The sequence below is a fragment of the Plecotus auritus genome (assembly GCF_963455305.1).
Source record: "Plecotus auritus genome assembly, chromosome: 2".
NCBI classification, from domain to species: domain Eukaryota; kingdom Metazoa; phylum Chordata; class Mammalia; order Chiroptera; family Vespertilionidae; genus Plecotus; species Plecotus auritus.
The window spans coordinates 929,242-952,457 of NC_137771.1; the positions used below are offsets into that span (position 1 = coordinate 929,242).

The following is a 23,216-nucleotide window of genomic DNA, read 5'->3' on the forward strand; positions in this document are numbered from 1 at the left end:
CAGCCATTTGCAGCCCCCACGCGAGGCCAGAAGACCTGGCAGGCCGAGCCCAGGCCGACCTCTGACTCGGGATTGCAAACCAAGAAAAGGGGGTTGTTTTCTGCCAGGAGGGTTTGACTTTTGTGTTAATCCTCACCGGAGACCATTTTCCCACTGACTTTGAGAGCGAGGGGAAGGGCGGGGGAGCGACAGAGAGAGGAACGTTGATGCGAGAGGCACATGGGCTGGCTGCCTCCCGCACGGGCCCCGACCAGGCCGGGGATGGAGCCTGCAGCCCAGGTACGTGCCCTTGACCGGGATTAAACCCGGGACCCTTCAGTCCTCAGGCCAATGCTCTACCCACTGAGCCAAACTGGCCACGGCTGGGCCACTAGGTTTGGGGGGGCTTGTCACACAGCGGTGGTTGGCGTCACAGGCACAGCCCCAGCACACACACACACACACACTGCGCCAGCCACGGCTCGGGGGCAGGAGTGCGCCCTCCCTCCTTCCCACCCACAGCCACGCTGGGGCTGGGGCTGGGGCTGGGGCTCCGGACCTGGAGGGACACCAGCCCCTGGTCAACGCGGGGCCCTGAGCCCACCCCTCCCACTGAGTCCGAGTGCCGGGCAGGGGTGCGGGGCTTGGCCACCATCCCGGGCCCCGGGGGAGCCAGACCTTCTCGCACGCCGTGCGACAGCTCCCCTTCGTAGCGGCCCCCCGCTTTGTACTCCATGACGCCGTGGCCTTGGGGTTCTCCCAAGACAAACTGACCAGAATAGGTGTTCCCTGGGGGGGTGAGGAGGGGGCGCGAGGTCAGGGTCGGAGCCGGTTCCCGTCCCCGCCCGTCCCCTGAGCGATGGCGGCAGCAGGGCCGGTTCAGGGCGGACTCTGGGTTTGCGAGGGAACGTAGGACCCGGTGGATCCGGACCTGCCCTCCTGGTTCCTGCAAAGCCCACCCCGTGACCCTCGGTGGGCAGCGATGTCCCCGGTCCGAGAGGTGAGCCTTCTCCCCCCGGAACTGACCACCACGCCTGCCCGTGCGGGTCTGAGGGTCGGGAGGCAGCCCCTGGCCACGCGGTGGGCAGCACGCCAGCACCCCCCCACCCCCCCCCCCCCCCGGCTGGCACGGGCTGTGACAAGACCCCTCAGGGAAACCAGGGTCCCCAGTCTACAGCCGGAAGTGCCTTCCGCACCCGGAAGGGAGATGGTTTGCGAGAAGGGAGTCAGCAGGGCGCCAGGGGCTCTGGGCTCACCTGTGTGGGCCCAGTGGCGGCAGCCTCGGCCCATGATCTCCCCGTCTGCAAACTCGCCCTCGTAGTAACTTCCGTCCTTAAACAGCAGCTTCCCGCGACCTGAAAGGGATGGGGACGTCACGCCCCGCAGCGGCCCGAGTGCCCGCCGGTGCCCGCACGTTTCTCAGAGAGAAGAGCTGGAGGCAGAGCTGCGATGTGAGTAAAAGTGAGAAATCTCCGGCAGAAGCACGACCATCAGAGCCGGAAGGCTCAAAATGCAGACAACGCCGGCGCCCGCGGGGACAAGGGCTCATGTGAGAAAGCACCGCAGCCCTGGCCGCCCTGCTCCGTGGTTAGAGCGTCAGCCCAGGGACCCGAGGGTCTGGGCCAGGCTCCATTTCCAGTGAAGGGCACAGCCTTGGTTGTGGGTTCACTTCTTACCACCCCCGTTGGGGTGCGTGTGGGAGAGACACAATGTGATGTGTCTCTCTCACATCAATGCTCTCTCTCTCTCTCTCTCCCCTCCTCAGCAGAACCGTCAGCAGAACCCCAGACAGACATAACGCTGAGAGACTGCAAGTGACTTTCAGACACTCGCTTCGCTGCGGCCGAGACGTCCGACGAAAGGGGACAAGCTCTTTCTCATCAGAAATAAACCATGAAGGCAGCTGCGGTTCCCTGCCTGCGAGAAGGTGGCAGGCCCCGGGGTCTCCTGTGACCCTGGGAGCCCCAAGGCCTTTCCTGGGCGACAGGGACAGTGTGGGGGCCCAGTCCCACTGGCACCTGGTGCCTCCCGCCCCCCCCTACCCCCAGCTCCCCGAGGAAACGGGCTGTCAGCTGCAGGGTGGCAGCCGAGGGAGGAGGCCAGACGCTTCTTACCGTGGGTCTTCCCTCCTCTCCATTCCCCTTCGTATCGAAAGAAGGAATTGGGGTAGACGTAGACACCGTAACCTGAACGTTGGAAAGGACGCGTGGTGAGCATGTGGCACAGGCAACCTGGAGGTCGTCCGGCCGAGGCTTCAGCTGGGGTGGTCTGGGGCCTCTCGAGGTGTCTGTGCGCTTCCCAACATGGCTGCCCGAGACTTCAGTCTGGGGGTCAGGACTTGTCCTGTTTGCTGTGCACCCCCTCGCCCCCACTCCTTCGTGTGCTTATGCACCAAACATGTTGAGCGGGCCTAGGCAGTGCGGAGAGGCAGGCCCAGTGGGAGGGCCTTGAGAGAGTGGAGAGGGGACTTCTGAGCTGAGCCTAACCAGCCAGAGGAAGGTGAGGGCGTGGCGGGGGAAGCTGGCCCGGCCACGTCTCTGCACGGCCCCTCCGGTGGCCTCCGGGCCCATCAGACAGAGCCCTCACTCCTGCCACGCAGCTGCTGAGCGCACCACCCCCATCTCCCACCCCCTACCTGCCCCCGGGTATGGGGGCACAACTTGCGGGGAGCGGTTCTAGGGAAGGGTGGGCGTATCAGACTCCTGCATCTGCCGAACACGAGGTCAGGATCTACGTGAAGAGAGCGGAGTGGACTCGGAGTTCAGTCCCTTTAACTCTAAGGACAGCTCCCGTCAAACCTCTGAACCGCGCGTCCAGGCTCGGGTGCCTTCCGGCTCGGTCTCCAGGCCCCGAGACCCCCTCCCCCGCCCATCCCGCGGGGCACCCGCACACACGGAGGCGAAGACCTTTCCAGGACCAGGGGCGACGAGGTCTCCGGGGATACCGACGGGGGCTCGTGGAGGCTCGCGTGGGGATCGGGGGCGCGGGTTCCGGACAGAGGCCCGGTAGGGCGTAGGGCAGCCGGGCGCCCCGCCCTGCAGCCGTTACCGTTCTGTGGCGGCCGCCCCTGCGGGTCCCGACGCTGCAGGCGGGAGCTCAGGCTTCCTTGGCTGGCGGCTGCCATCTTGCCGCTACAGGTTTACCTTGGCAACCACTAAAGCCTCCTCTATTGGCTCGTTAGTCGCTAGGGGTGTGGTCACGAGCCCAGTCTCTGGGCGATCACAAGATCTGGAGTGGCGTTGTTCGGGCCCGGAGCCAGAGGACGCGCCTGCGCCTGCGCGGCACAGCGCATTTCCGCCGCTTACGTTATTTCCGCCGGGAAAAGGCGCACGCACCGGAAGCGGAAATGGTTGGAGGCTCTTGGCTCCGCCCCGGCGTCCATCTTGGAAGCCCGGAGGCGGCGCCGCGCAGTACAGAGCGGAAGTGCTAGTCTGCCCCTTCCCGGACCGAGCGAAGCGCCGGCGCGGCCCCTGCCCGCGTCCTCCTCCCCGCGGCCCTCGGAGACCGCGCTCGGCCGCTGCAGAGCCGCGAGGTACCGGCGGGCGGGCGGGCGGGCGGGGGCGGGATAGGCGGGGCAGGAGGGACGAGCCGGGCCCCCGGGGTCTGTGGGGTGATCGGTCCTCCCTCCCGCCGCGCGTCTAGGAGGGGCCGGCCACCCGACCGGGTGGTGCGGGGACGCCGCGGTCCTCCGTCCCCGCGCCGGTGTCTGGAGGGTCCGGTGGGAAGGCGTCGGGCTGCAGTCGGGTTGCTCGAGATGACATGTAGGTAACAGGGCACATCCGAGGGCGCCGCCACCAGGCCGGCCTCGCGGGCAGCGCCTCGGGTCGGACCCTGTGCTAAGGACCGGGCCCTGGAAGCCGCCCGGAGCGGGCGCCTCACTGCGCAGGGCTGTGTACGGTGGGACCCGGGCGCGAGGAGGTCCTCGGCGGTGGACTCGCTCCGCTGAGTGCACGCGGTGACCCCGCTCGGGTGCAGCGCGGGGCCGGGTGGACGCCTCTGGGTGGTCACGCCCGGGCGGGAGGAGCCCTCGGCCGAGCGGGGGAGCTGACGAGGCCTGGAAGGGCATTTCAGCGGCGGGAACAGCACCGGAGGCCGCAGGAGGACGAGGGGCGGGAGGGGAGCAGAAAGGGAGGGAGCCACGCTGGCGGGGGCGGGAGCCTGCGCTGCTCACTCCGAGGAGAGGGGACCCCTGGAGACGGCCCCGACAGGCTGCGCACGACCTCACCCCGGTGCTCGGTCTCGCTTTGTTTTCTTTGTGGCTGAGAATAAAGCACTTAAGTCCAACTGACAGTTTACCCACCGCCTGCTGGTCCCAGGTCTCCCTGGGCGACAGGCCCGGCCGGCCCAGGCCCCCCTCCAGGAGCCTGCGCTCCCGGTGGAGGAAGTAGAGAGAGAAGCCAGGAAGGGTCGAGGAGAGGTGACTGCACGTGCTGTGCTGAGGGCCCGGAGGCCTCTGAGCAGAGGGCGGGCGGCCAGGCAGCGCGCTGGGGCCGGGTGGCCCTGGGCCAGGACCAGTCCACAGGTGCCAGGGTGGCCGTTTGGCCGTGGTGAACCCCACCTGGAGGGGGCACTGGGGTGCGGGGATCGCAGGCGGGAAGGGGCTGGAATGTGGCCCCGTTCTTGACGAGGAAGCAGCAGACTCGGAGGCTGAAAGCAGCGCGTTTGACTCCAAAGTTCACATCCTTCATGTTGTTGACGTGTGTCCCGGAGATGGAGCTGGTTTCATGGACGCCGTTGGTCAGAGGCCAGGAACTGGCCGCTGTGCACCTGCAGCGTCTGTCCGTTTCTCCTTGTCCAGCGGTCGGCAAACTCATTCGTCAACAGAGCCAAATATCAACAGCACAACGATTGAAATTTCTTTGGAGAGCCACATTTTTTAAACTTAAACTAAACTTCTAACGCCACTTCTTCAAAATAGACTCGCCCAGGCCGTGGTATTTTGTGGAAGAGCCACACTCAAGGGGCCAAAGAGCTGCATGTGGCTCGCGAGCCGCAGTTTGCCGACCACTGTCCTAAGAGAACATGCCTTAAAGGGGCAGCCAGGTACTCTCTGTCCGGCTCACTCTTGTGGCCTCGGTGCAAGTAAAACCGCTTCCGTGGTGAACACCTCGGTCTTGAGAAGGTGCCACTTGGGACCGCCCATCAGGAACCCCAGGATGGAGACCGCTGGGATGCGCTCCTGCTCCTGGCTCCGCCCCTCAGGAAACGTGGAACTCTCCCCAGCACCATGGAAGGCTGCCCTCCGGGGACGGGACGACGGGAGGCCGGGAGCCATCATCCCGTCCTGGGCAGCCCTCCGTCTCTGTGTGCGTCTCCCTGGAGCAAAGGGCACGCCCCAGCCTCCAGGACACTTCCCGGCGCTCCGACTCCTGTGGCAGAGTGGGACTGCTCGGCGATTTTAAATGGAAGTTGTGACTGGAAAATGTTTCCATTTGAGACCCAGGACCACACCCCAGCTGCTGCCCTCCGCTTCAGAGAGGACGTCCTGCGTGCTCCCGGTGCGACAGCGTGATGGGAGCGTGGGCTCAGGCCGAGGGGAGGCGGGCAGGTGCCACGCGGTGGACAGAGGGCTGACGGGGCCCCAGACGCCTGCAGCCTCTTCCTGTCTGAGAACGGGAAGGGCTGAATGTGCGTGAGCGCCATTTTCCAGAAGAGAAACAGGCCTCTCGGCCGCACAGCTCAGGGGCCTTGGACACAAACGGGCTGTGGTTGGGGAGGTGCCACCCGTGGGTCGGGGCAGCGGTGAGCGTCCTTGCCAGCTTAGGGGCAGCAAGCGCCTGGGTCCTGGGTCCTGGGTCCTCACCCCGAGGATCGGGCAGCGGCCGGCAGGTCGGAGGTGTGCTCCGGACCTCGGGCGAGCGGCGCACGTTGTCAGGCCTGCTCCTCCCGAGTGAAGTCGGGGCGATGCTGCCCACTCGCTGGGTTACGGGGGCTCTCGCAGGGCCAGTCCTCGGAATCACACGGGTGTTGAAATAGTCATGAGCAGCTAGCGTTACTCCGCTTGCCGATAAGGAACTGGGGCACAGAGCTGACCCTGAGGTTGGACGTGGCCTTTCCCCTCGGGGAGGGGAGGATGCGCCCGAGGGGACCAGGAGATCCTGGGTGGAGAGCGGCCCGGGCTAGAAGAAGGGGCGCTGGGCTAGAAGAAGGGGCGCTTCGGGGATGAGGACGTGACAGGAGCAGGTGCTGGAGAGGCGGGTCTGAGGAGCGGGGCGGGCGTGGGTGCGGCGGCCCAGCCTGTGGCTCCGGGTGACGGCGGAAATGGAAGTCCACCCAGTGCTGCTCTGCGTGTCACGTGCCTTCCTGGCCTCCACCAGCCTGTCACCTGCTGCTCTTTCCAAGGCAGCTCACGGGAGGCACCCAGAAGACAGCGGGGTGCGGGGGAGGCGGCCCCGAGCCGCCCCATGGAGGCGGCGCCAGGCCCAGACCTGCCTGCTTCCTGATCTAACAGCGTCTGCGCTTGCTCAGTTACAGGATGTCCGAAGGGGACAGCGTGGGAGACTCTGTCCACGGGAAGCCTTCTGTGGTGTACAGGTTCTTCACACGCCTCGGCCAGGTGGGTGTCAGAGGCGCCTGTGCGCATGTGTTCACGAGAAGCTGTGACCCGGACGGTGTCCGCGGGGCCGGGGTGACGGCGGGGCGGGGGTGACAGCGGGGTGGGGGTGATGGCAGGGTGAGGGTGATGGCGGGGCGGGGGTGTCCACGGGGTGGGGGTGACGGCGGGGCGGGGGTGTCCGCGGGGCGGGGGTGACGGCGGGGCGGGAGTGACGGCGGGGCGGGGGTGACGGCGGGGCGGGGGTGACGGCGGGGCGGGGGTGTCCGCGGGGCGGGGGTGTCCGCGGGGCGGGAGTGACGGCGGGGCGGGGGTGACGGCGGGGCGGGGGTGACGGCGGGGCGGGGGTGACGGCGGGGTGGGGGTGTCCGCGGGGCGGGGGTGACAGCGGGGCGGGGGTGTCCACGGGGCGGGCGTGCACAGGAGCCTCCCACTCGCTCTCAGGACCGGCCCCCTCTGTCAGGAGCCGTGCCTTCTAGGAGGGGCCAGTGATGGTGACCCCTGGTCTCTGCCACACACTTGATTTCTGGGTTGTTTTCCACCCTTTACTAATGAGAAAACCATCTTAGCTCCCAAGGGGTACAGACAGAGCGGCGCCCAGCACCACGCGGTCTCAGTCCCGGGCGGTCAGCTCCCGGGCGTCTGCGTGCCGTGCGGTCAGTGTAACGTCAAGGAGGATTTGAACAGCTCGACGTGGGAGCGGGGGAGGGGTGCCTGGGTTCGCACATTCTGTACTTTTCTGACCGGGTGAAGGTTTTCACAGTTAAAACGTAAAGGTTAAAATTAAGCAGTTTCAAAAGTAAAGTTGGAAAGACACATACTATCACACATGCGTATGTTCATGCACGCGTGTGTACATATAAACTCGAGTTGCTCTGCAAACTCCAGAGCTGCAGCTACGCCACCTGCGCCCGCTGCACGCTGCCGGGGCGGGGCCGGCTCCCGGGGCCAGTGGGCAGGTCCTGCGGGTAGGTACGCCTTTTCCTGCCTCGGGCCGTCCTCTGGCTGGTGCTGGAGGACGCCTGTGGTGAGAACTTGTTCTGTGTGGTGTTTGCCCGAGCACTGGACCTGCCTCGAGTTGGTGTCGTAAATGTGGGGTTGGCCATCGTCGCTGGGCTGCACGGGGATGCTCAGCCTGCGGCCCCCGGCTGGGGAGGTGCGTTTGCGGGCGGCCGGCGGGGTCAGCGTGACGCGCATGCACTCCTGTCCTTGCAGATCTACCAGTCCTGGCTGGACAAGTCCACACCGTACACGGCCGTGCGATGGGTGGTGACGCTGGGCCTGAGCTTTGTCTACATGATTCGGGTCTACCTGCTGCAGGTGGGTGTGGCCGAGGCGAGACGGCCGTCACGTTCCCCCAGCGTGTGCTGGTCTGTCTGCCGCTGCCTCGCGTGCGCTCGCGCTGTGGTGACTGCCCGGCCCGAGGCGGGCTCTCCTGGAGGAGGGCGGCTGGTCCCAGGCTCGGGCCTCGTCCGGGTGTTCTCTCTGGAGCGGGAGGGCGTTTCCTGGTCCTGCCAGCGCCGCCTCCCAGGCATTGCCTGGACGGAGGAGGACGTGGTCCACAGGTGGACACAGCGTTTGCTGGGCGCTCCGATGTGTCCCGACTGCGGACGTTCTCACAGACGCAGAGTAGAAACTCGCCTTGCGTGTTATTCCTGGATGTGTCCTGCCAGTCAACCCCATGTGGCTCCTGGGGCCAGCGCAGCAGGACGGGACGCCTGCGGTTCGTGGTGAATTCACTGCTGTTGGTTTTAGTTTCGTTTTTTGTTTTGTTTTTTCAATTGGAACTCGGTCCATTCTGTGACGTAAAGAATGAGCCAGGAACCTTGCTTTAGAGAATCCAGGCGGGGTCACGTGACTGTTCCAGTCACACCTGATGGGCCCCCTCGACCTGGGCCTGCGTGAAGCTGTGCGTGGCCACTGGCTCTGCACCGGGCCTGCTTTCTGACCTGGAGGACGGCCAGGCTTTCCAAAGCGAGCAGGGAGGCGTGTGCACGTCGTGCAGGGTTCCTCCCACCTCGTCCCCCGAGGACGTAGGGCTCTAGAACATTCTTAACCGCATTCCTGATTTCCAGTTTTTTTGGTTCTGGTTTCTCCTGGGAGAGAGGAAGGCACTCAGTGTGTGGGGACAGGTTCAAGGTGCAGCGGGGCTGTCAGCTGGCACAGGCAGGCGCGGCCCAGGCACGCAGCTTTGGGGAACCTGCCTCTGCGCTCCTAGGAGCCGGTGGCTTCAGGGGTTTGTGCTTCTGACTGGCCCTCTGGCTTGTCCACTGTGAAGACACAAAGCAGAAACTGTCCCTGTGGACAGTCGCCACACTGGGCTGTCCCTCGTGACCCCCTGCCGTGAGGAACGTGTCTGCTCTCAGTTTGGCCCGCGGTCGAGTCTGCCGGGTCCCCGGGCGCGGGCAGCGTGCCCACGGGCGCTTCCTTCCTGACCTGCTTGCTTCTCTTCCAGGGCTGGTACATCGTGACCTACGCCTTGGGGATCTACCACCTGAACCTCTTCATCGCTTTCCTGTCTCCCAAGGTGGACCCGTCCTTGATGGAGGACTCAGGTAGGTGCCGTGGCGTGCTGCACAGGGCCGCGCCGTCCTCGGGACGCAGGAGACCTCCGTGAGCCTGTTCCCTGTGTAAGACGTCCTGGAGCCGGGTCATGGCGGTTCAGGTGTTTGTCGAGTGACTCAGTGAGCCCCTGCACGGCCACGTGCGCTGGGTGTTCCCTCGCATCCCCGACGTGCAGACAGGACACCGAGGCTCGGGCTGTGGAGCTTCTGAGGCCGCGTGCAGCAGGGTGCAGGTGTGAGGGTGGACGCCCTCCGGTCTGCTCCTTGTGCAGCCGCCAGCCTGGCTTGGAGGCACCTCCACACTCGTCAGCTGGGCCCTCACGTAGCCAGAGCTTCCCACGGCACGCCGGGCTGGAGCCGCGGGCCAGCTCCCTGGGGGTGGCGCTCTGGCTCCCGGGCCCTGGGCTGCAAGGTCTTGGCCTGCTGCTCTGGCCGATCCTGGGCAGGTAGGGCGAGTGCCCCAGGTGGGCAGTGGGGAGGGGAGCGCCTGTCCCAGCACCTGCCCTGCCTGAGGACGGCCTCGCTGGGGAGAAAGCGCCGGCGTGTCCTCGGCTGTGCAGTGCTGACCGGGAGCCCCGACTCTTCTTTGCAGGCGATTGAATGGAAATACTAAAGGGAGCCCAGCACCCCGTGAGACGTTGCCCTTGGCGGGAGGAGGGGAGAACCCGAGGCGTGTCTGTGGCCGCAGCTCCTCTAGCAGCAGGCACCTGTCTCGGCGGGGTCGGGGGTGCGGTGCGGGCGGGCGGGCCGGCTCAGCCCCGCGCCGACGCCGTCTCCTCCGTGCTCCTCGGTGCGGTGCGGGTGGCGTGTGCCTGAGGCGAACTCACGTACAGTTGAATTTTTAAGCAACTGGGTGACACGAGCAGGTTCTCCTGCCAAGGGAACTCTGACGTGGGCTTTCTAAGTAACGGATCGAATTCCTAACTGGCTGAGGGCCGCTCTGCTTGGTGAGCGACCCGAACCTGTGTCTCACGGGAGGCCTTCTCGTTCCAGAGCGCCGGGGGGAAGCGTGTAAGGGGTCGTGGAAGTAAGAGGCGCCGTGCGCTTTTGCTGACTGCTGCTCTGCCTTTCAGATGACGGCCCCTCCTTACCCACCAAACAGAACGAGGAGTTCCGGCCGTTCATCCGCAGGCTCCCCGAGTTTAAGTTCTGGTGAGTGCACCCCCAGAAGCTTGTCCTCGAGGCTGCTTAGCAGGCCTGGGAACAGGCTGGTTTGGTTCGCGTCAGACAGCACGTCGGACTTTTCAGAAAACGAGCGTTGTCGTCACTGGTTTTGGACGTTGTTCCTCGCAGGAGCGCCGTGCTCGCGGGCGTGGGTGGGCCCAGGGCCCTGGGGGACCGCTGCCCCGGGGCCTCTCCCACGTGCTGGTTGAGGCCACAGCTCTTTGAAACGAGCAAAGAGGGGTTTTTTCGGGCAGAGCCTCCGGGTGCGTTGCTGACTCGCCCCCCCGAAGGGTGGGCTGCGTGGCAGTCTCTGTCCTGCTCCACGCACGGCACCCCTTCTGGTGGAGGCAGCCGGACCAGCTCCCGTCCGCTCGGGTGTCCCCCGCGGCTGGGCCGCCCAGGATGGGCGCTGGGGTGGCTGCACCCTGGGAAGTGCTATGCCCGGGGACAAGGTTGGCTGCTCCCCAGATTCCCTAGAGGCAGTGACATCTGTGAGGCGAGGCGGTGACCCCAGTCGGGGCGGGGCCTCTGGGCCCTTTGTCCTGTACTTGCTGGCTCAAAACCCTGAAGGGAGTGAGCCACATCTTCGCTCTGTGTGCTGGGCGTGGGGGGACCTGGTGGCGCTCAGCGTGTTGGGACTGAGCGTGACATGCTGGGGGGAGGCGGGGGGCGCCTGGGAGCCCCGAGGAAGCTGGCCTTTGCTGTGTAGGAAGGGGAGCCCAGGAGGAGGTTCAGTGGGGCCGTGGTCCGGGCTGCATGATGGAGCCCTGGGAGCTGCCTGGCCCTCGTGGTCCCCGGGGGAGCGGTGTCAGCACCCCCACTGCGGTCAGACTGGGGGAATCGGGAGGACACCGAGCTGCGTCCGGCCCGTGCGCTGCCGTGAGCGCACGCAGAGCCTGTGTCAGATGCTCCCCTCCCCCAGGCACTCGGCCACCAAGGGCATCCTGGTGGCCATGGTCTGCACCTTCTTCGAGGCGTTCAACGTGCCCGTGTTCTGGCCCATCCTGGTCATGTACTTCATCATGCTCTTCTGCATCACCATGAAGAGGCAGATCAAGGTACCCCCGCTGGCGCCGGGCCCGGAAAGGCGGTGCCTGCTACAGCGGCCACGGCGCACGGGGAGGGCAGGCGGCCACGTGGAACCTGCCTCGTCTGCACGAGCGGCAGGAAGCTCTGCAGGCCTGGGCGGGCACACGGGCTCGCCTCCCCTCTGCCAGCGGTTCTGGGCCACGGCCGGTGTCGGGGAACGGGCCCGGGCACACAGCCCTGGGGGTGGGTGGGTAGGAACGGTCCTGGGCATGGCGTCCTGTGGGTCAGAGCCAGGACCTGCAGACGGTGGGGTTATGCACACTTGACCCTAATACAGGCCTGGGCAGACCAGCCTCACTGATGCCAGGGCACCTCCCATCCCGGCCCCATCCTGCTCTTGGGACCTTTCCCAGACCCAGTTCCCAGACCCAGTCCCCAGCCCCCAGCCCTGCTCCCCGGCCCTGCTGGCCCAGCAGGAGGTGACACCTGGGTTGGAAGCTTGCCGCGTTTTATCGCCTGACCTGTGCCTGTCATTCTGTCCCCAGCACATGATCAAGTACCGGTACATCCCGTTCACGCACGGCAAGAGGACGTACAAGGGGAAGGAGGACGCGGGCAAGACGTTCGCGAGTTAGACGGCCGCCCGGCCGCCCCTCGGAGCCCTCGGCGGGTCTGAGCCATTGTAACGGCGCCTTCTTTCTTCACATAAAGTAGTTGATGGCGAGGGAGTCGGATTTTCTTTGTAAAAAGGAGCTTCAATTATTTGTAACTGAAATAACAGGTTCTCGAGGAAACTGCCACTGAACCTGAATTGCATTGATTCCTTTACAGTAACACCAGGTGTTTAAACGGACAGAATTAGGAAGTCAGGCTGGGTAGACGGCCGAGGGGGCTGGGGGGGTGAAGGACCCCTGAGGAGGCCGCGGCCACGCCCAGCGGGAGCCGGAGCCCCAGTGGAGGAGCCGCGCTCACAGGTTTGCAGGAACGCTGGGTCCCAGCCGCTTCCCAGCCTCCCCTCGCCGAGGTGGTCCCACGGCCTCATGACTGGAGCTCTGTTCTTAGCCACGTGATTGCTTTGGGGCCTGGAATTATAAATATATATTATATTTTAATGGTTTGAGGTTATTTTGACACGTTTCTTTCATACGTAAAGTGTTGCTTAATTTGAGTTTCCACGCGGCAGCCCGCACAGCAGCAGCGGGTGGGAGCGCCCAGTTCTGTGGGCCCCGCCCGGCTCACCTTCTAGGTCAGCTCGGACCTGCATGCCGACTTTTCCTTGTGATGGAGACATACTCGTGACCCTTTTACTAAATGACTTTTTGATTCAAGCTTTATTAAAGACGGTGTCCCCTTCCTCACCGAGTCTGTATCCAGCAGCGCCCACGGGGCCTCTGCCTAGGCGGCCTGGTGGGGGCAGGCGCGGAGCCGTGAGCGTCCTCTCTGTGGGGTCAGGGTTCAGACTGGGGCTGAGCAGCTCCCCGTGTCTCAGGGTTTCTGACATCGGGGGGGGGACGTGTTTTTTTGCCCATCTGGACTGGAGCTCCTGCTCTCTAACCCGCCCGCCACCCAAGGATATGTGTCTGTTCATTTGATTGAGAGAGGAGGGGGAAGAGACATGGATGTCAGAGGGACACCGACGGGCTGCCCCCGCACATGCCCCCGGGATCGAACCCGCAGACCCTCTGGTGCCCTGGGCGAAGCTCTGAGCAGCGGGGCCGCCCAGCCAGGGCTGTTACTGCTCCGAAGAGGCCGTGCTCAGACCTCTGCGCCTGCCACTATGGACGTCACGCGCGGACGCAGCCTCGCCTTGCACACCATCGTCCTGTGAGCACTCAGGCCCGGGTGCTGGGAAGCTGTGCACGAGTGGCCGAGTGTAAGTCGAGGGTTTTGGGGCCGGTGGCGGCCTGCCCTGGGCCCCTCGTCTGGAGGTCTGGGGCTCAGGCTGTCCCATCAGTGGCCTGTGACCTTCATTCCCGCGGAGAACAGCGTCTGTTGCTGGACAAGTCACTCCAGGGAGCGGCCTGCGTGGCCGCGGCCCCAGGCCCGTCTGCACTCCAGCGGGGGTGCCACACACACCGAGGTCCTGGCCAGGGCGGGTGGCCCCAGCCTTAGGGCTTTCTCAACGCGCCTACTTCTGTGGAATCGGTTTCTTAAGGGGGTTTATGGCAAAGTTCGGTCTCTGGTACGAGTTAAACTGTTTTAAAACCTGAAAAATACAATGCGTGGCAGGAAGCTGGCTGGACATAGGTGAGGGCTGTCCCCGTGCCAGCCGCGGAGGTGGCCTGTGGCCTCAGTGTTAGGAAAACTTATCAGGCAAGCTGGCTCTGCCCCAGCGGGAGCCCTGGGCGGGGGGAGGGGCCTCAGAGTCTGTAGGGACCAGGACAGACCCCGTGTCCTAAATGGGGAACAGACCTGACATATGAATTAAGGCTGGTGTGGCTCAGTGGTTAGAGCTTCAGCCCACAGACTGAATGGTCATGGGTTAGAGTCTGGTCAAGGGCACGTACCTCGGCTGCAGGTTTGATCTCCGGCCCAGGTTGGGGCACAGGTGAGAGGCAACCAATCGGGGTGTCTCATGTCCATGCTTCTGTCTCTCCCTTCCCTTCCCCTCTAAGTCAGTGAGGAAATCCTCAGCGAGGAAGGCGCTTGCCGGACAGGGTGTGGGCGGGCGTCCTGGTCTCCACGCCTGTGAGGGGCTGTGCCTGGCCAGCCGTGGTGGCCGTGGTGGCCGCGGTGGGGACAGGGTTTGTAGGTGGGGCTGGCAGGCTGCCCCAGCACTTGCCCATTCGGCCACATCCTCTCGCCCACCAGATGCGGCTCGTCTTCTCATCACAGAAGGGACGGTGTGTCCTCAGCTGTGCGGTCTGGGGAAGGGAGGGGCCTAGGACCTGTTCCTGGGAGCGGAGTCCCTGCGGAGCCACCGCCTGGCACTGTGGGGTGAGGGTGGGTGCCCACGTGGGGCCTGGCGGGGAACTGAGCTGAGTGGAGCCCCTGCCCGAACCTGGCGGAGGCCTTGGACCGGCCGTCCATCTTCTGTCCTCCTGAGCTGCTGGCACAGGATCTTATGTGACAAAAATATAAAACCAGAGGACTTTACGGTTTCTGTGCAAGTTCATCAGAATCCATCACGTCTGTCCTGACAGGCGGCTGCCGGTGCTCTGTCCGTCCGCCCTGTCACCGGAAGTGCCGCAGGTAGACCAGCTTCTGGGGAGGGAATCTCTCCCTGCACAGGGGACACTCCGTCTGGGGGGGAAGGGAGAGGTCACATGGGCTGTGTCCCTGCGAGGCCACTGCGCCCTCCCCACCGGCACTGGCGCCGCCATCAACGTAAGACAGCCGGCATTTCTCCAAAGCCGCCGACGGGAAGGGCCGCCACCCGGGCGTTGGGAAGAGCAGGGACTGCAGCCCAAGACGGCCGGCCTGTCACTCAGTGACGGGATGGGGCTGAGACACCCCCGCGGCTGCCTGTGCCCCTCTCCGTCCCATTTCCTGAAGCCGGGCGGTCCCACCCTAAGACCACCTGGGTGAGACCAGGTCAGCTTCCCTCCAGCCCTGCCAGGTCGGCCGCTCGCCTGCCAGGCACCCAGGGGCCCACAAAGCAGGGACGGGGACAGAGCAGCCGAGCCTGGTGAACATGAGCACCACACCCCGTGTTTGCCGCCTCACCCGGTGGCCTGCCCACTCCCCTCAGCCCCGCCCTGGAGACGCTGGGTTCGGTGAGCTCGCCATGGAGGTGTGGGGCCCAGGACCGGCCCCGGGGTCAGCATGGAGGTGAGGGGCTCTGCTGTCACCCGGCTCCTGCACCCCTCGCCCTGCGGCCTCCAAGGCCAGGGCAGGCGGCTGCCCGGAGCTCCCACACGGCCGTCGTGGGGGGCGCCTGTCTGGCTGGAGGGGAGGGTCTGGCATGTGTGACAGGAGCCTCCCAGGAAGGGACACCTCCCAGGAGCGCACGTTCTCGGATGCTTTTGGCAAAGTGTCCACACGGCAGCTGTGGTGCCTTGACTCCTGACCAGACCCCCTAGCCGGCTCACCTGGGGCTTTCAGACCCCGCCCCTCCCCCCAGCGCAGGGCGGCCGCCTGGCGGTCACCTGCGGGGACCTGCGCTCCGAGGGCGTGCTGGCTGACCTTGGTGTCGCACCACTGGGTGATGCACTCCCAGCAGAACAGGTGGCCGCAGGGCGTGGCCGCCGAGTGCCTGCGCTCCTCCAGGCACAGGGTGCACAGCGAGTTCCGGGACACCGCTCTCTCCTCCGTGAGGCTCCTGGGGGGGGCAGGGCGGGGGGGGGGGGGGGGGGATTGAGCCTCCAGGTCCTTGCTGAGCGCCCCGAGCCCTGGTGCCGGCCCCGCGCACCTGCGGCGAGACAGCCTGCGGTGCAGCTTCCACTCCCGCTGGGCGCGCTGCCTCTGCCGGAAGCCGTAGAGCTGCAGGCCCAGGGACAGCGCCAGGTGCAGCAGGGAGACCAGGCCCAGCAGCCGGTAGCTCGCCCGGGCCCTCAGGTCCTCTGCAGGCGGCCGGTGGAGGCGGAGCTGCCAAGGACCCCAGGGGACGGTCACATGACCGGCACAAACACTGGACAGCCTGGAGGCCAGCCCTGCCCCCTCGGTGCCCACGGGGAGGGAAGGGCAGGGGCCTCAGCTGGGTGAGGAGGGCAGGGGCACTTCCCAGGGCAGGCAGGCGGGGTGCTGCTGGACAGCTCAGGGCCTCGTCCCAGAGAGAAGCGAGGAGCGAGAAGCGTGCTGACCACGCTGGCTGCATGTGAGGATTTGGGGGTGGGGGACATCCAGGGACCCCATCTCAGAGAGGCAAGGACCCAGCAAAGAAGCCTGAGAAAGAGCACCCAGCGGGGCAGGAGCAGCTCAGGCGGCAGCTGCTGCTAACCAGCTGTGTGTGGCAGGAACAGGTGCCCATGCCACTGGCGTGACAGGTCAGCAGCCCCTCCTGCAGCCAGTGACGGGTGCAGCTTCTGGCCATGTCCACTGCCTGCCTCCCTTCCCTTGGCTGGGAACGGAGGCAGCCAAGTCAGCAGCGCGGCCGGGCCCTGGTGCCTGGCAGAGAGGAGCCACGGCAGCCGGGTGCCCCGGCAGAGGGAGAGCCCTCTGGGCGGAGCCTCGAGTTTCCAGGCTCCTTTGTCACAGCAGCTCGGCCACACGCAGGAGCACGTGGGGATGAGACTGGACCCACGGGGGAGGCACAGGTGCCCGGGACCATGTTGCTGAGGGAGGTGAGGAGGGGCAGGGCGAGTCGGGTGGGGCTTTCTCAAAGGGAGCACCATGCTGAGAGCAGCCAGGAGAGGGGGCCGGAGACCCTCTGGTGGGCAGGCAGGTCCGAGGGCGGCTTCTAGGTGAGTGGGGGGAGGGAACGGGACAGGAGGGTGTGAGCTGTCGTCCAGCAGAGCGGGCGGGCAAGGACTAGGGAAGACCAGGGATGCGGCCAGCGAAGGGGCTCACGTTCGTCAGGAATCGCACCTACACGTGCCCCACCGTCAGGGCAGGCTGGGAGGTGTGGCCACAGGCCTGTGCTCCGAGGAAGGAGCAGGCGCAGGGCCTGGTGTGGCCGGAAGGCAGACTTGCCCTACTCTCAGGGTTTGTGGAAACTAAACTTCCCGGGGTTTTTGTTTTTTAGAAAAATGTGAACCAACAAAACCCAGTGGAGGGTTTGGGCCAGCCCACGGCGGTGCGGTCACAGAGGCCTGAGGAGCCACCTCCACGCAGGCGAGCCAGGACCCAGCCGGCGTGGGCGGCGCCTGCACTTACGTAGGTGACTCCCGTGAGCCTCTTGGCCAGGTGGTAGAAGGCGCCGTGGATGTAGAACCAGGCGACGTGCAGCCGGTGGAGGCAGCCCAGGCCGTGCCTGAACACCAGCACGGCCCTCAGCAGCGCCTTCCTCTGCGGCTCCGGCAGGGCCGCCACCTGCCTGTGCACCCAGCGCCGGGCTCCCGACCGGCCTCGCGCGCTGGGTGCCAGGCTGCCCTGCGCCGGGCGGGCGCCGTTGCTATCGGCCTGCAGCTCCTGCTCCAGGTGGAGCAGGGCCTTGTCCAGCACGTAGGGCAGGACCGTGTGCAGTGCGACCAGCACGCCGCGGCGCAGCCTCAGAGGCACCTGGCTCCGGGACGGGTCCACCTGGATGAGCCCAACGTACTCCTCCCCGAGGGTCTGGTAGCCTGGGGGCGGGGAGACACCCAGGGGAGGGGCTGAGGCAGGTCTGAGTGCTCCTGAGCCCCCGCTTTCTCCTGGAGGAAGGCTCCCGTGACGGGCTGTGCCAGGGCCCCTCTCGGACCACGGTTCAGCCACGGAGAGGCGGTCTCCATGGCCCCCGGCGAGGTCCAGGAGAAAGGTCCCAGGGACACAGAGAGGATGAAAGGAGGACACCAACACGACAGGTGCACGGCCATCAGAGCTCTCAGAGGCCCTGCTGGGTTCGGGGCCTGGCCTCCCCTTAGGAAAGGGTAGGGTCTTGGGGTCCAGCTCCGGGGACGCTGGGAAGCACCTCCAGGAGCTGTTCGCCCCCCTCCTGTCCTCTGGGCGTGGCGTGTGCTGTGGCCCCTTGGTCCTAGGTCCCACGGGGAGCGTACCTGCAAGTGTGGTGAGGCCGAAGTAGGCCACATCTGACAGCAGCTCCAGCTCCTTCCTCCACTCCAGCCACTTCTTGGCGCCTGAGAGCAGGAACAGCATTGTTACCGGGGGAGGAGGCTCGGGGGAGGGCCTCCCGCTGCCCAGGCCCCGCACAACCCCCTGTCCTCAAGCAGAGACTGACTGTCCTAAACGCGCCCTCCACTGGCCTCCGAGCAGCCCATTCTGCTCCCCCTGCACCTGCCTCGCCTGGGCCCCCAAGTCTCCCGAGTACCTGCCCACCAGGAGTCCATCTCCCCCCAGGGCCCGCCTGGGAAGTGTCCTGGCGCCCGGAGGGCCACAGGACAGACTGTGCAACCGACTGAGTGACAGCTCCCACCCTGCTCGTCCCGGCCTCGGGCAGTTCCAGGGTCTCAGGAGCCCCAGTTCCCAATCTGGAGGCTGGGCACCCCAAGGCCTACTTTGCAGGAGCGTTTGGAGGATTCAGTGGGTTCCTTGTACAGCGCCGACATGCGCCGGGCACTGGAAACAGACCACTCGTTCTGCTCGTGCCCGGCCGGCGCTCTTCGTCGGCTGCCGTGGAGGCTCCCCACGCTCCTCGCCCTGCCCCCCTCAGCACCGGCCCGGCCCCACCCTCCGGCGGCCGGGCGCCCACGGCCCTCGCTTCCTCCTTCGGCACAGGTCTCTGTGGGGGCGCCGGGCAGGTCTGGGGGCGCCCAGGACCACCCACGGGCCGGTCACCGCCAGCGGCGCCCTCGACGCTCACCCGCCAGGCTGTGCAGGGCGCTGCCCGCCGCGCTCCGCAACCCGCCGCGGTAGTAGTCGTCCTTCTGGGCCGCGCGGACCACCTCGGGGGGACTGGCGGCCGCGGAAGCCATGGCCGCGGGGACCCGGATGGCCACGCCCACACGGGCGCTGCCTGATGACCGGACTGGGCGTGGGGCGCACACCTCGTGCGTCACGGCCCACTGGGCGGGGCCAGGCTGGGGCGGGGCGGAGGACAGCCGTGCCCGCGGGCTCCGATTGGGCGGTGAGAGGGGCGGGCTGTGTGTGGGCGGGGCCAGGCTGAGGCGGGGCGGAGGACAGCCGGGCCCGCGGGCTCCGATTGGGCGGTGAGAGGGGCGGGGGCGGGCGATTGTAGGGGCGGGCTGCGCGTGGGCGGGGCCAGGCTGGGGCGGGGCGGAGGACAGCCGGGCCCGCGGGCTCCGATTGGGCGGTGAGAGGGGCGGGCTGCGCGGGGGCGGGGGTGGGGCCAGGCTGGGGCGGGGCGTAGGACAGCCGGGCCCGCGGGCTCCGATTGGGCGGTGAGAGGGGCGGGGGCGGGCGATTGTAGGGGCGGGCTGCGCGTGGGCGGGGCCAGGCTGGGGCGGGGCGGAGGACAGCCGTGCCCGCGGGCTCTGATTGGGCGATGAGAGGGGCGGGGCTGCGTGGGGACGGGGGCGGGGCCTTGTTGGGGCGGGCTCCGATTGGGCGATGAGACGGGGGCAGGGCCCCGCCTCCCGGAGACCGGGACTGCAAAGGGCGCGGACCCGCGGGAGCCCAGCGGGCGCCGGGCGGGGTGCTGGGGCGGCTGCGACCTAGGCGGGGCCAGGTCCGAGGGCGCCGGACGCGGCGGGGTTCCTGGGTCTGAAAGCGGACCTGGCTGCTCCCGTGCGAGTGGAGCGCGGGACAAGCCCTCGGGACTGCGGGACTGCGAGGGGGCATGGAAGCACAGAGGCGGGTGCTGACCCTCCGCGAGGCGGGGAAGCCTCGCCCGCCTCCCGCCCTCCGGGCCGGCTGGGAGCCCGGGACTGAGGTGGGTGCGGCGTCCCCCTCCGGGCCAGGCTCTCCTGATGGCCCCCCCCCCCCCCGCGCGGCTCCTGTCGTCACCTCATGTTCTGATGCGCAGGGACCTCACGGGACCCTCCTGCGGGCTGGAGCCCTCCCCCGGCCCCCACTAAAGGGGCTCTGGGGACCCCGCTTGGGAGTAGGGGCTCCGAGTCTTGGGAACCACGGTCATGAGGACAAGACAGGCACCTCCACTCACTCACCAGGCTGCCCGCCAGGAGCGCAGACCGCTGCGCTCACAGAGGAGGGGCCCCGGGAGGCCTGGGGGGCTTGTCAGGGCCACACCCCGGAGGGCACAGCCTCAGGCACAGCTGGAGGGTCCTGAGCAAGGAAAGTGGGAGAAGGAGTGGTGTGGGGGACAGAGTGAGGCCCGAGCCTCACGTCTGCATCTGTGCCCAGCGGCCACCTGGTGGGAGGAGGGCAGGGGCCCCAGGTGGACTTGAGTGGTCTCAGGCCAGCCTGCCAGCAAGGAAGCACCCCGCCGTTACAGGCCCTGAGGGGAGCCACGGGGGGGGGGGGGGCGCTGCACCCAGGGGTCTGGGAGCCACAAGGCCCCCTGACCTGGCCCGGAGCGCATGGGGCAGGACCGGTGGCTGCTCTTGGCCTGACCTCTGCTCTCCAACCTCAGGAGGCTCAGCTGTGGGAAGAACCCCGCCTGGCCCAGCCCAGTGATACGGGGCACGGCGCCGGGTGCCGTGGAGACTGGCTCTGAGCTGGGGGAGCCCCACCAGCAGGCAGGCCCTGCTGGGAAGGAGGGCACAGCCGGGGGGCCTGGCACTCTCACCTGTCCCCGTGCCCCTCGAGGGCCACGCCCCTGCCTGTGACCCGTGTCCTGGACGCAGAGGCTGCCCGCTGCGTTGGTTGGCGGCCTGGGCACACCTTGGCAGGCGGTGGTGCGGGGCAAGGCGTGGCCCACATGGAGACACGGGGGCCTCACGCGGACGGGTGCCACGTCCATCGGGACCCAGTTGGACTTGGAGCTGGTTGGGGTCCCTTCCTGGGGTCCTGTCCGTCGGGGGCCAGGCCAGATCTGTACCGAGGGCCTTGCTCTCTGGTGGTGGGCCCTGGGGTCACGGGGTTCAGGTCGCCTCAGTTTCCTCACGGGTGCCCAGAGCTGCTTGGTTGGGGGGCCGCTGGCAAAGAAAAAAAAAAAAGTAATAATTGCCTACCATTTTTGCTCCAAAGTGACTTTTTAAAAAATTAGGTGCCTATACTTGTATAAGGATTTCTGGTACCTCAAATTAACCCATCAGATGCAACCTTATCATGCAACATGGCCAATAAAGATGCAACTCTATTATATCACCTGTATACAGGGTGTTCCCCGCCGCGCCCCCCGCCCCCCGCCCCCGCCCCCCCAAATCTATACACATTTTAGCAGCTGCAGCTGCAGGACTTGGAGTCAGACTCCAGAACGGCCAGCAGGTGTCGCCATCGGCTCATCGGCTCCACCAAGTGAGCAGGTTGAATTCCTGGGGGTCAGGGCGTGAGTTACACCTCGGAGTGTGAACTTGGACGGAAACCAAAGACAGCGCGGAGTGACCGCTCCCCGGCCTCCGTGTCAAGGTGTGGACATGGCTGAGGGGGTGACCGACTGGGTCTCGGAGAAAAGTGAGGTGGAAGGGGCGGCCGGAAGCCCTTGCCCATCAATACGTCAGCTCTGTGCCCCTGGGTGACCACGGGTGGTCACGGCCGGAGTCCCGTGGGCTAGTCCTCAGGTCCCAGGATTCTGGGATGGGCGAGGCGGGGCAGGGGCGGGGGCGAGGGCGAGGGCTTTTGCCAGTGGGGGTGGGGTCCCTCGTCACCACTAGCCCCACGCGAGGGCTAAAATACTGAATACTTTTCCTCCCACCTTCTAAGTCAGCCGTGGGCAAACTACGGCCCGCGGGCCGGATCCGGCCCGTTCGGCTGTTCTATCCGGCCCGCGGAGCCCAAAGAGCGGAGGGTTCTCTTGCTCTCCCCTCCGCTCCTTTACTTTGAATTTATATTAGTTCACACAAACACTCCATCCATGCTTTTGTTCCGGCCCTCCGGTCCAGTTTAAGAACCCATGGTGGCCCTCGAGTCAAAAAGTTTGCCCACCCCTGTCTAAGTGCTAGCTGGGTCGGTATTCAAACCAACAGAGACAGGTTAACAGGAGAAAGTCAGATCTCAATAGCGTGAGGGAAGTGAATGCAACACGATGATAGGCATCAGTCATTAGCGAACGTTGCAGTTCGTCATTAATAATTACGTGTAACTCGCCGAAACCGGTTTGGCTCAGTGGATAGAGCGTCGGCCTGCGGACTGAAGGGTCCCAGGTTCGATTCCGGTCAAGGGCATGTACCTTGGTTGCGGGCACATCCCCAGTGGGAGGTGTGCAGGAGGCAGCTGGTGGATGTTTCTCTCTCATCGATGTTTCTAACTCTCTATCCCTCTCCCTTCCTCTCTGTAAAAAATCAATAAAATGTTTAAAATATAATAATAATTAGGTGTAACCGGATAGTGTAAAAATTAAGCTCGGAAACTTTTATTACGACGTTGCTTACACACCGTTATATTGGCTGGGCCACAAAAACATCGTTGTAGGCGCGTGCGGCCCGCGGGCCGCGAGTTTGACACGCTAGGAGTAGGAAGCTTCTTGCCAGGCCGCTCGGAGCCCAGGAGGCACACGGTCTCGCTAACTGGCCTGGAGCCCCGGCCAGAGCTGGGGGATTTTCAACCCGTCGGCTCGGCGCGCGGAAGCTCACGACTAACATGCGGCATTGTTTGCTGATCTGACAAAAAGTAGTTACAATCTTAATAGACTTAATACAAAAAAAAAGTAATTGCCTACGCTTTTTGTTCCAAAGTGACTTTTTAAAAAATCAGGTGCCGCCCAGCTGGCGCGGCTCAGCGACTGAGCGTCCATCTAGGAACCAGGAGGTCAGGGTTCGATTCCCGGTCGGGGCACAGCCCCGGGTTGCGGGCTCCGTCCTCAGTGGGGGGCGTGCAGGAGGCAGCGGATCCACGATTCTCTCTCATCACGGATGTTTCTCTCTCTCCCTCTCCCTTCCTCTCTGAGATCAATAAAAAGCATATTTAAAAAAAAAAATCACGTAAGGATTTCCGGTCCCAAAAATAACCACTCAGATGCAGCCTTATTATGTGACATGACAAATAAGGATGCAGCGCTATTGCGTGACCCATATACAGGCTGTCCCCCCAAACCGGCACGCACTTTAACCGCTGTTGGCTCGGGTCTGAAAATGGAATGCGTTTTATGCACACTGCCTTTATAATGGTTCCAGGGGTGTGCGTGCATTTTGGGGGGACACCCTGCATTTATGGCTCGAGACAGGCCTTCACACAGGGCGGCTGATGGTGAGCTGTTGTCCTTTTTTATCTGACAGTCTGAGGGGAGAGAGGGCGGTGCCCCGCCGGCGACGTCAGGCCTGGCCTGTGTGCAGGTCCTTGGGGCCTCCAGGGTGCCGCGGCACACCGGCCTGAAGACCCCCCCCGCCCGGGGTGCCCGGCTGAGGCTGCCTCCCAGGCAGGTTCCTCTGAGCCTC

At 65.6% G+C, this 23,216-nt stretch overlaps 3 protein-coding genes across 7 annotated transcripts in view; 1 reads left to right on the forward strand and 2 right to left on the reverse strand.

Moving 5' to 3' along the window:
* MORN1 (MORN repeat containing 1) overlaps positions 1–3,257 on the reverse strand; it is a 28,096-nt gene extending 24,839 nt beyond the window's left edge. Inside the window, exons 1-4 of one of the 3 annotated variants that reach the window (XM_080654243.1) lie at positions 3,028–3,257; positions 2,094–2,165; positions 1,236–1,334; positions 658–768 (exon numbers count right to left, since the gene is read on the reverse strand). In XM_080654243.1, the coding sequence (XP_080510369.1) occupies positions 658–768; positions 1,236–1,334; positions 2,094–2,165; positions 3,028–3,103 (358 nt within the window). In that variant the 5' untranslated portion in view covers positions 3,104–3,257. The remainder of the gene's footprint in view (positions 1–657; positions 769–1,235; positions 1,335–2,093; positions 2,166–3,027) is intronic. The other 2 variants (XM_080654241.1, XM_080654242.1) reach the window with 2 other exon arrangements.
* A 55-nt stretch (positions 3,258–3,312) lies between these two features.
* RER1 (retention in endoplasmic reticulum sorting receptor 1) lies at positions 3,313–12,646 on the forward strand. 2 transcript variants are annotated; one of them, XM_080654246.1, is made up of 7 exons: positions 3,313–3,511; positions 6,448–6,535; positions 7,748–7,852; positions 8,988–9,087; positions 10,170–10,248; positions 11,183–11,318; positions 11,835–12,646. In XM_080654246.1, the coding sequence occupies exons 2-7, from the start codon at positions 6,455–6,457 to the stop codon at positions 11,922–11,924; spliced, it is 591 nt and encodes a 196-aa protein (XP_080510372.1). In that variant the 5' UTR covers positions 3,313–3,511; positions 6,448–6,454; the 3' UTR covers positions 11,925–12,646. The 2 variants fall into 2 exon arrangements, with proteins under 2 accessions (XP_080510372.1, XP_080510373.1); XM_080654247.1 differs by having other exon boundaries at positions 3,375–3,511; positions 6,454–6,535; positions 11,835–12,643.
* Positions 12,602–18,764, reverse strand: PEX10 (peroxisomal biogenesis factor 10). Of its 2 annotated transcripts, XM_080654245.1 has the most exons (6): positions 18,626–18,764; positions 17,862–17,942; positions 17,044–17,450; positions 15,641–15,816; positions 15,415–15,550; positions 12,602–14,532 (listed from the first exon to the last, which is right to left on the reverse strand). In XM_080654245.1, exons 1-6 carry the CDS (start codon positions 18,735–18,737, stop codon positions 14,464–14,466), a joined length of 981 nt encoding a protein of 326 aa, XP_080510371.1. In that variant the 5' UTR covers positions 18,738–18,764; the 3' UTR covers positions 12,602–14,463. The 2 variants fall into 2 exon arrangements, with proteins under 2 accessions (XP_080510371.1, XP_080510370.1); XM_080654244.1 differs by lacking the exon at positions 15,641–15,816.
* Positions 18,765–23,216: the final 4,452 nt, after the last annotated feature.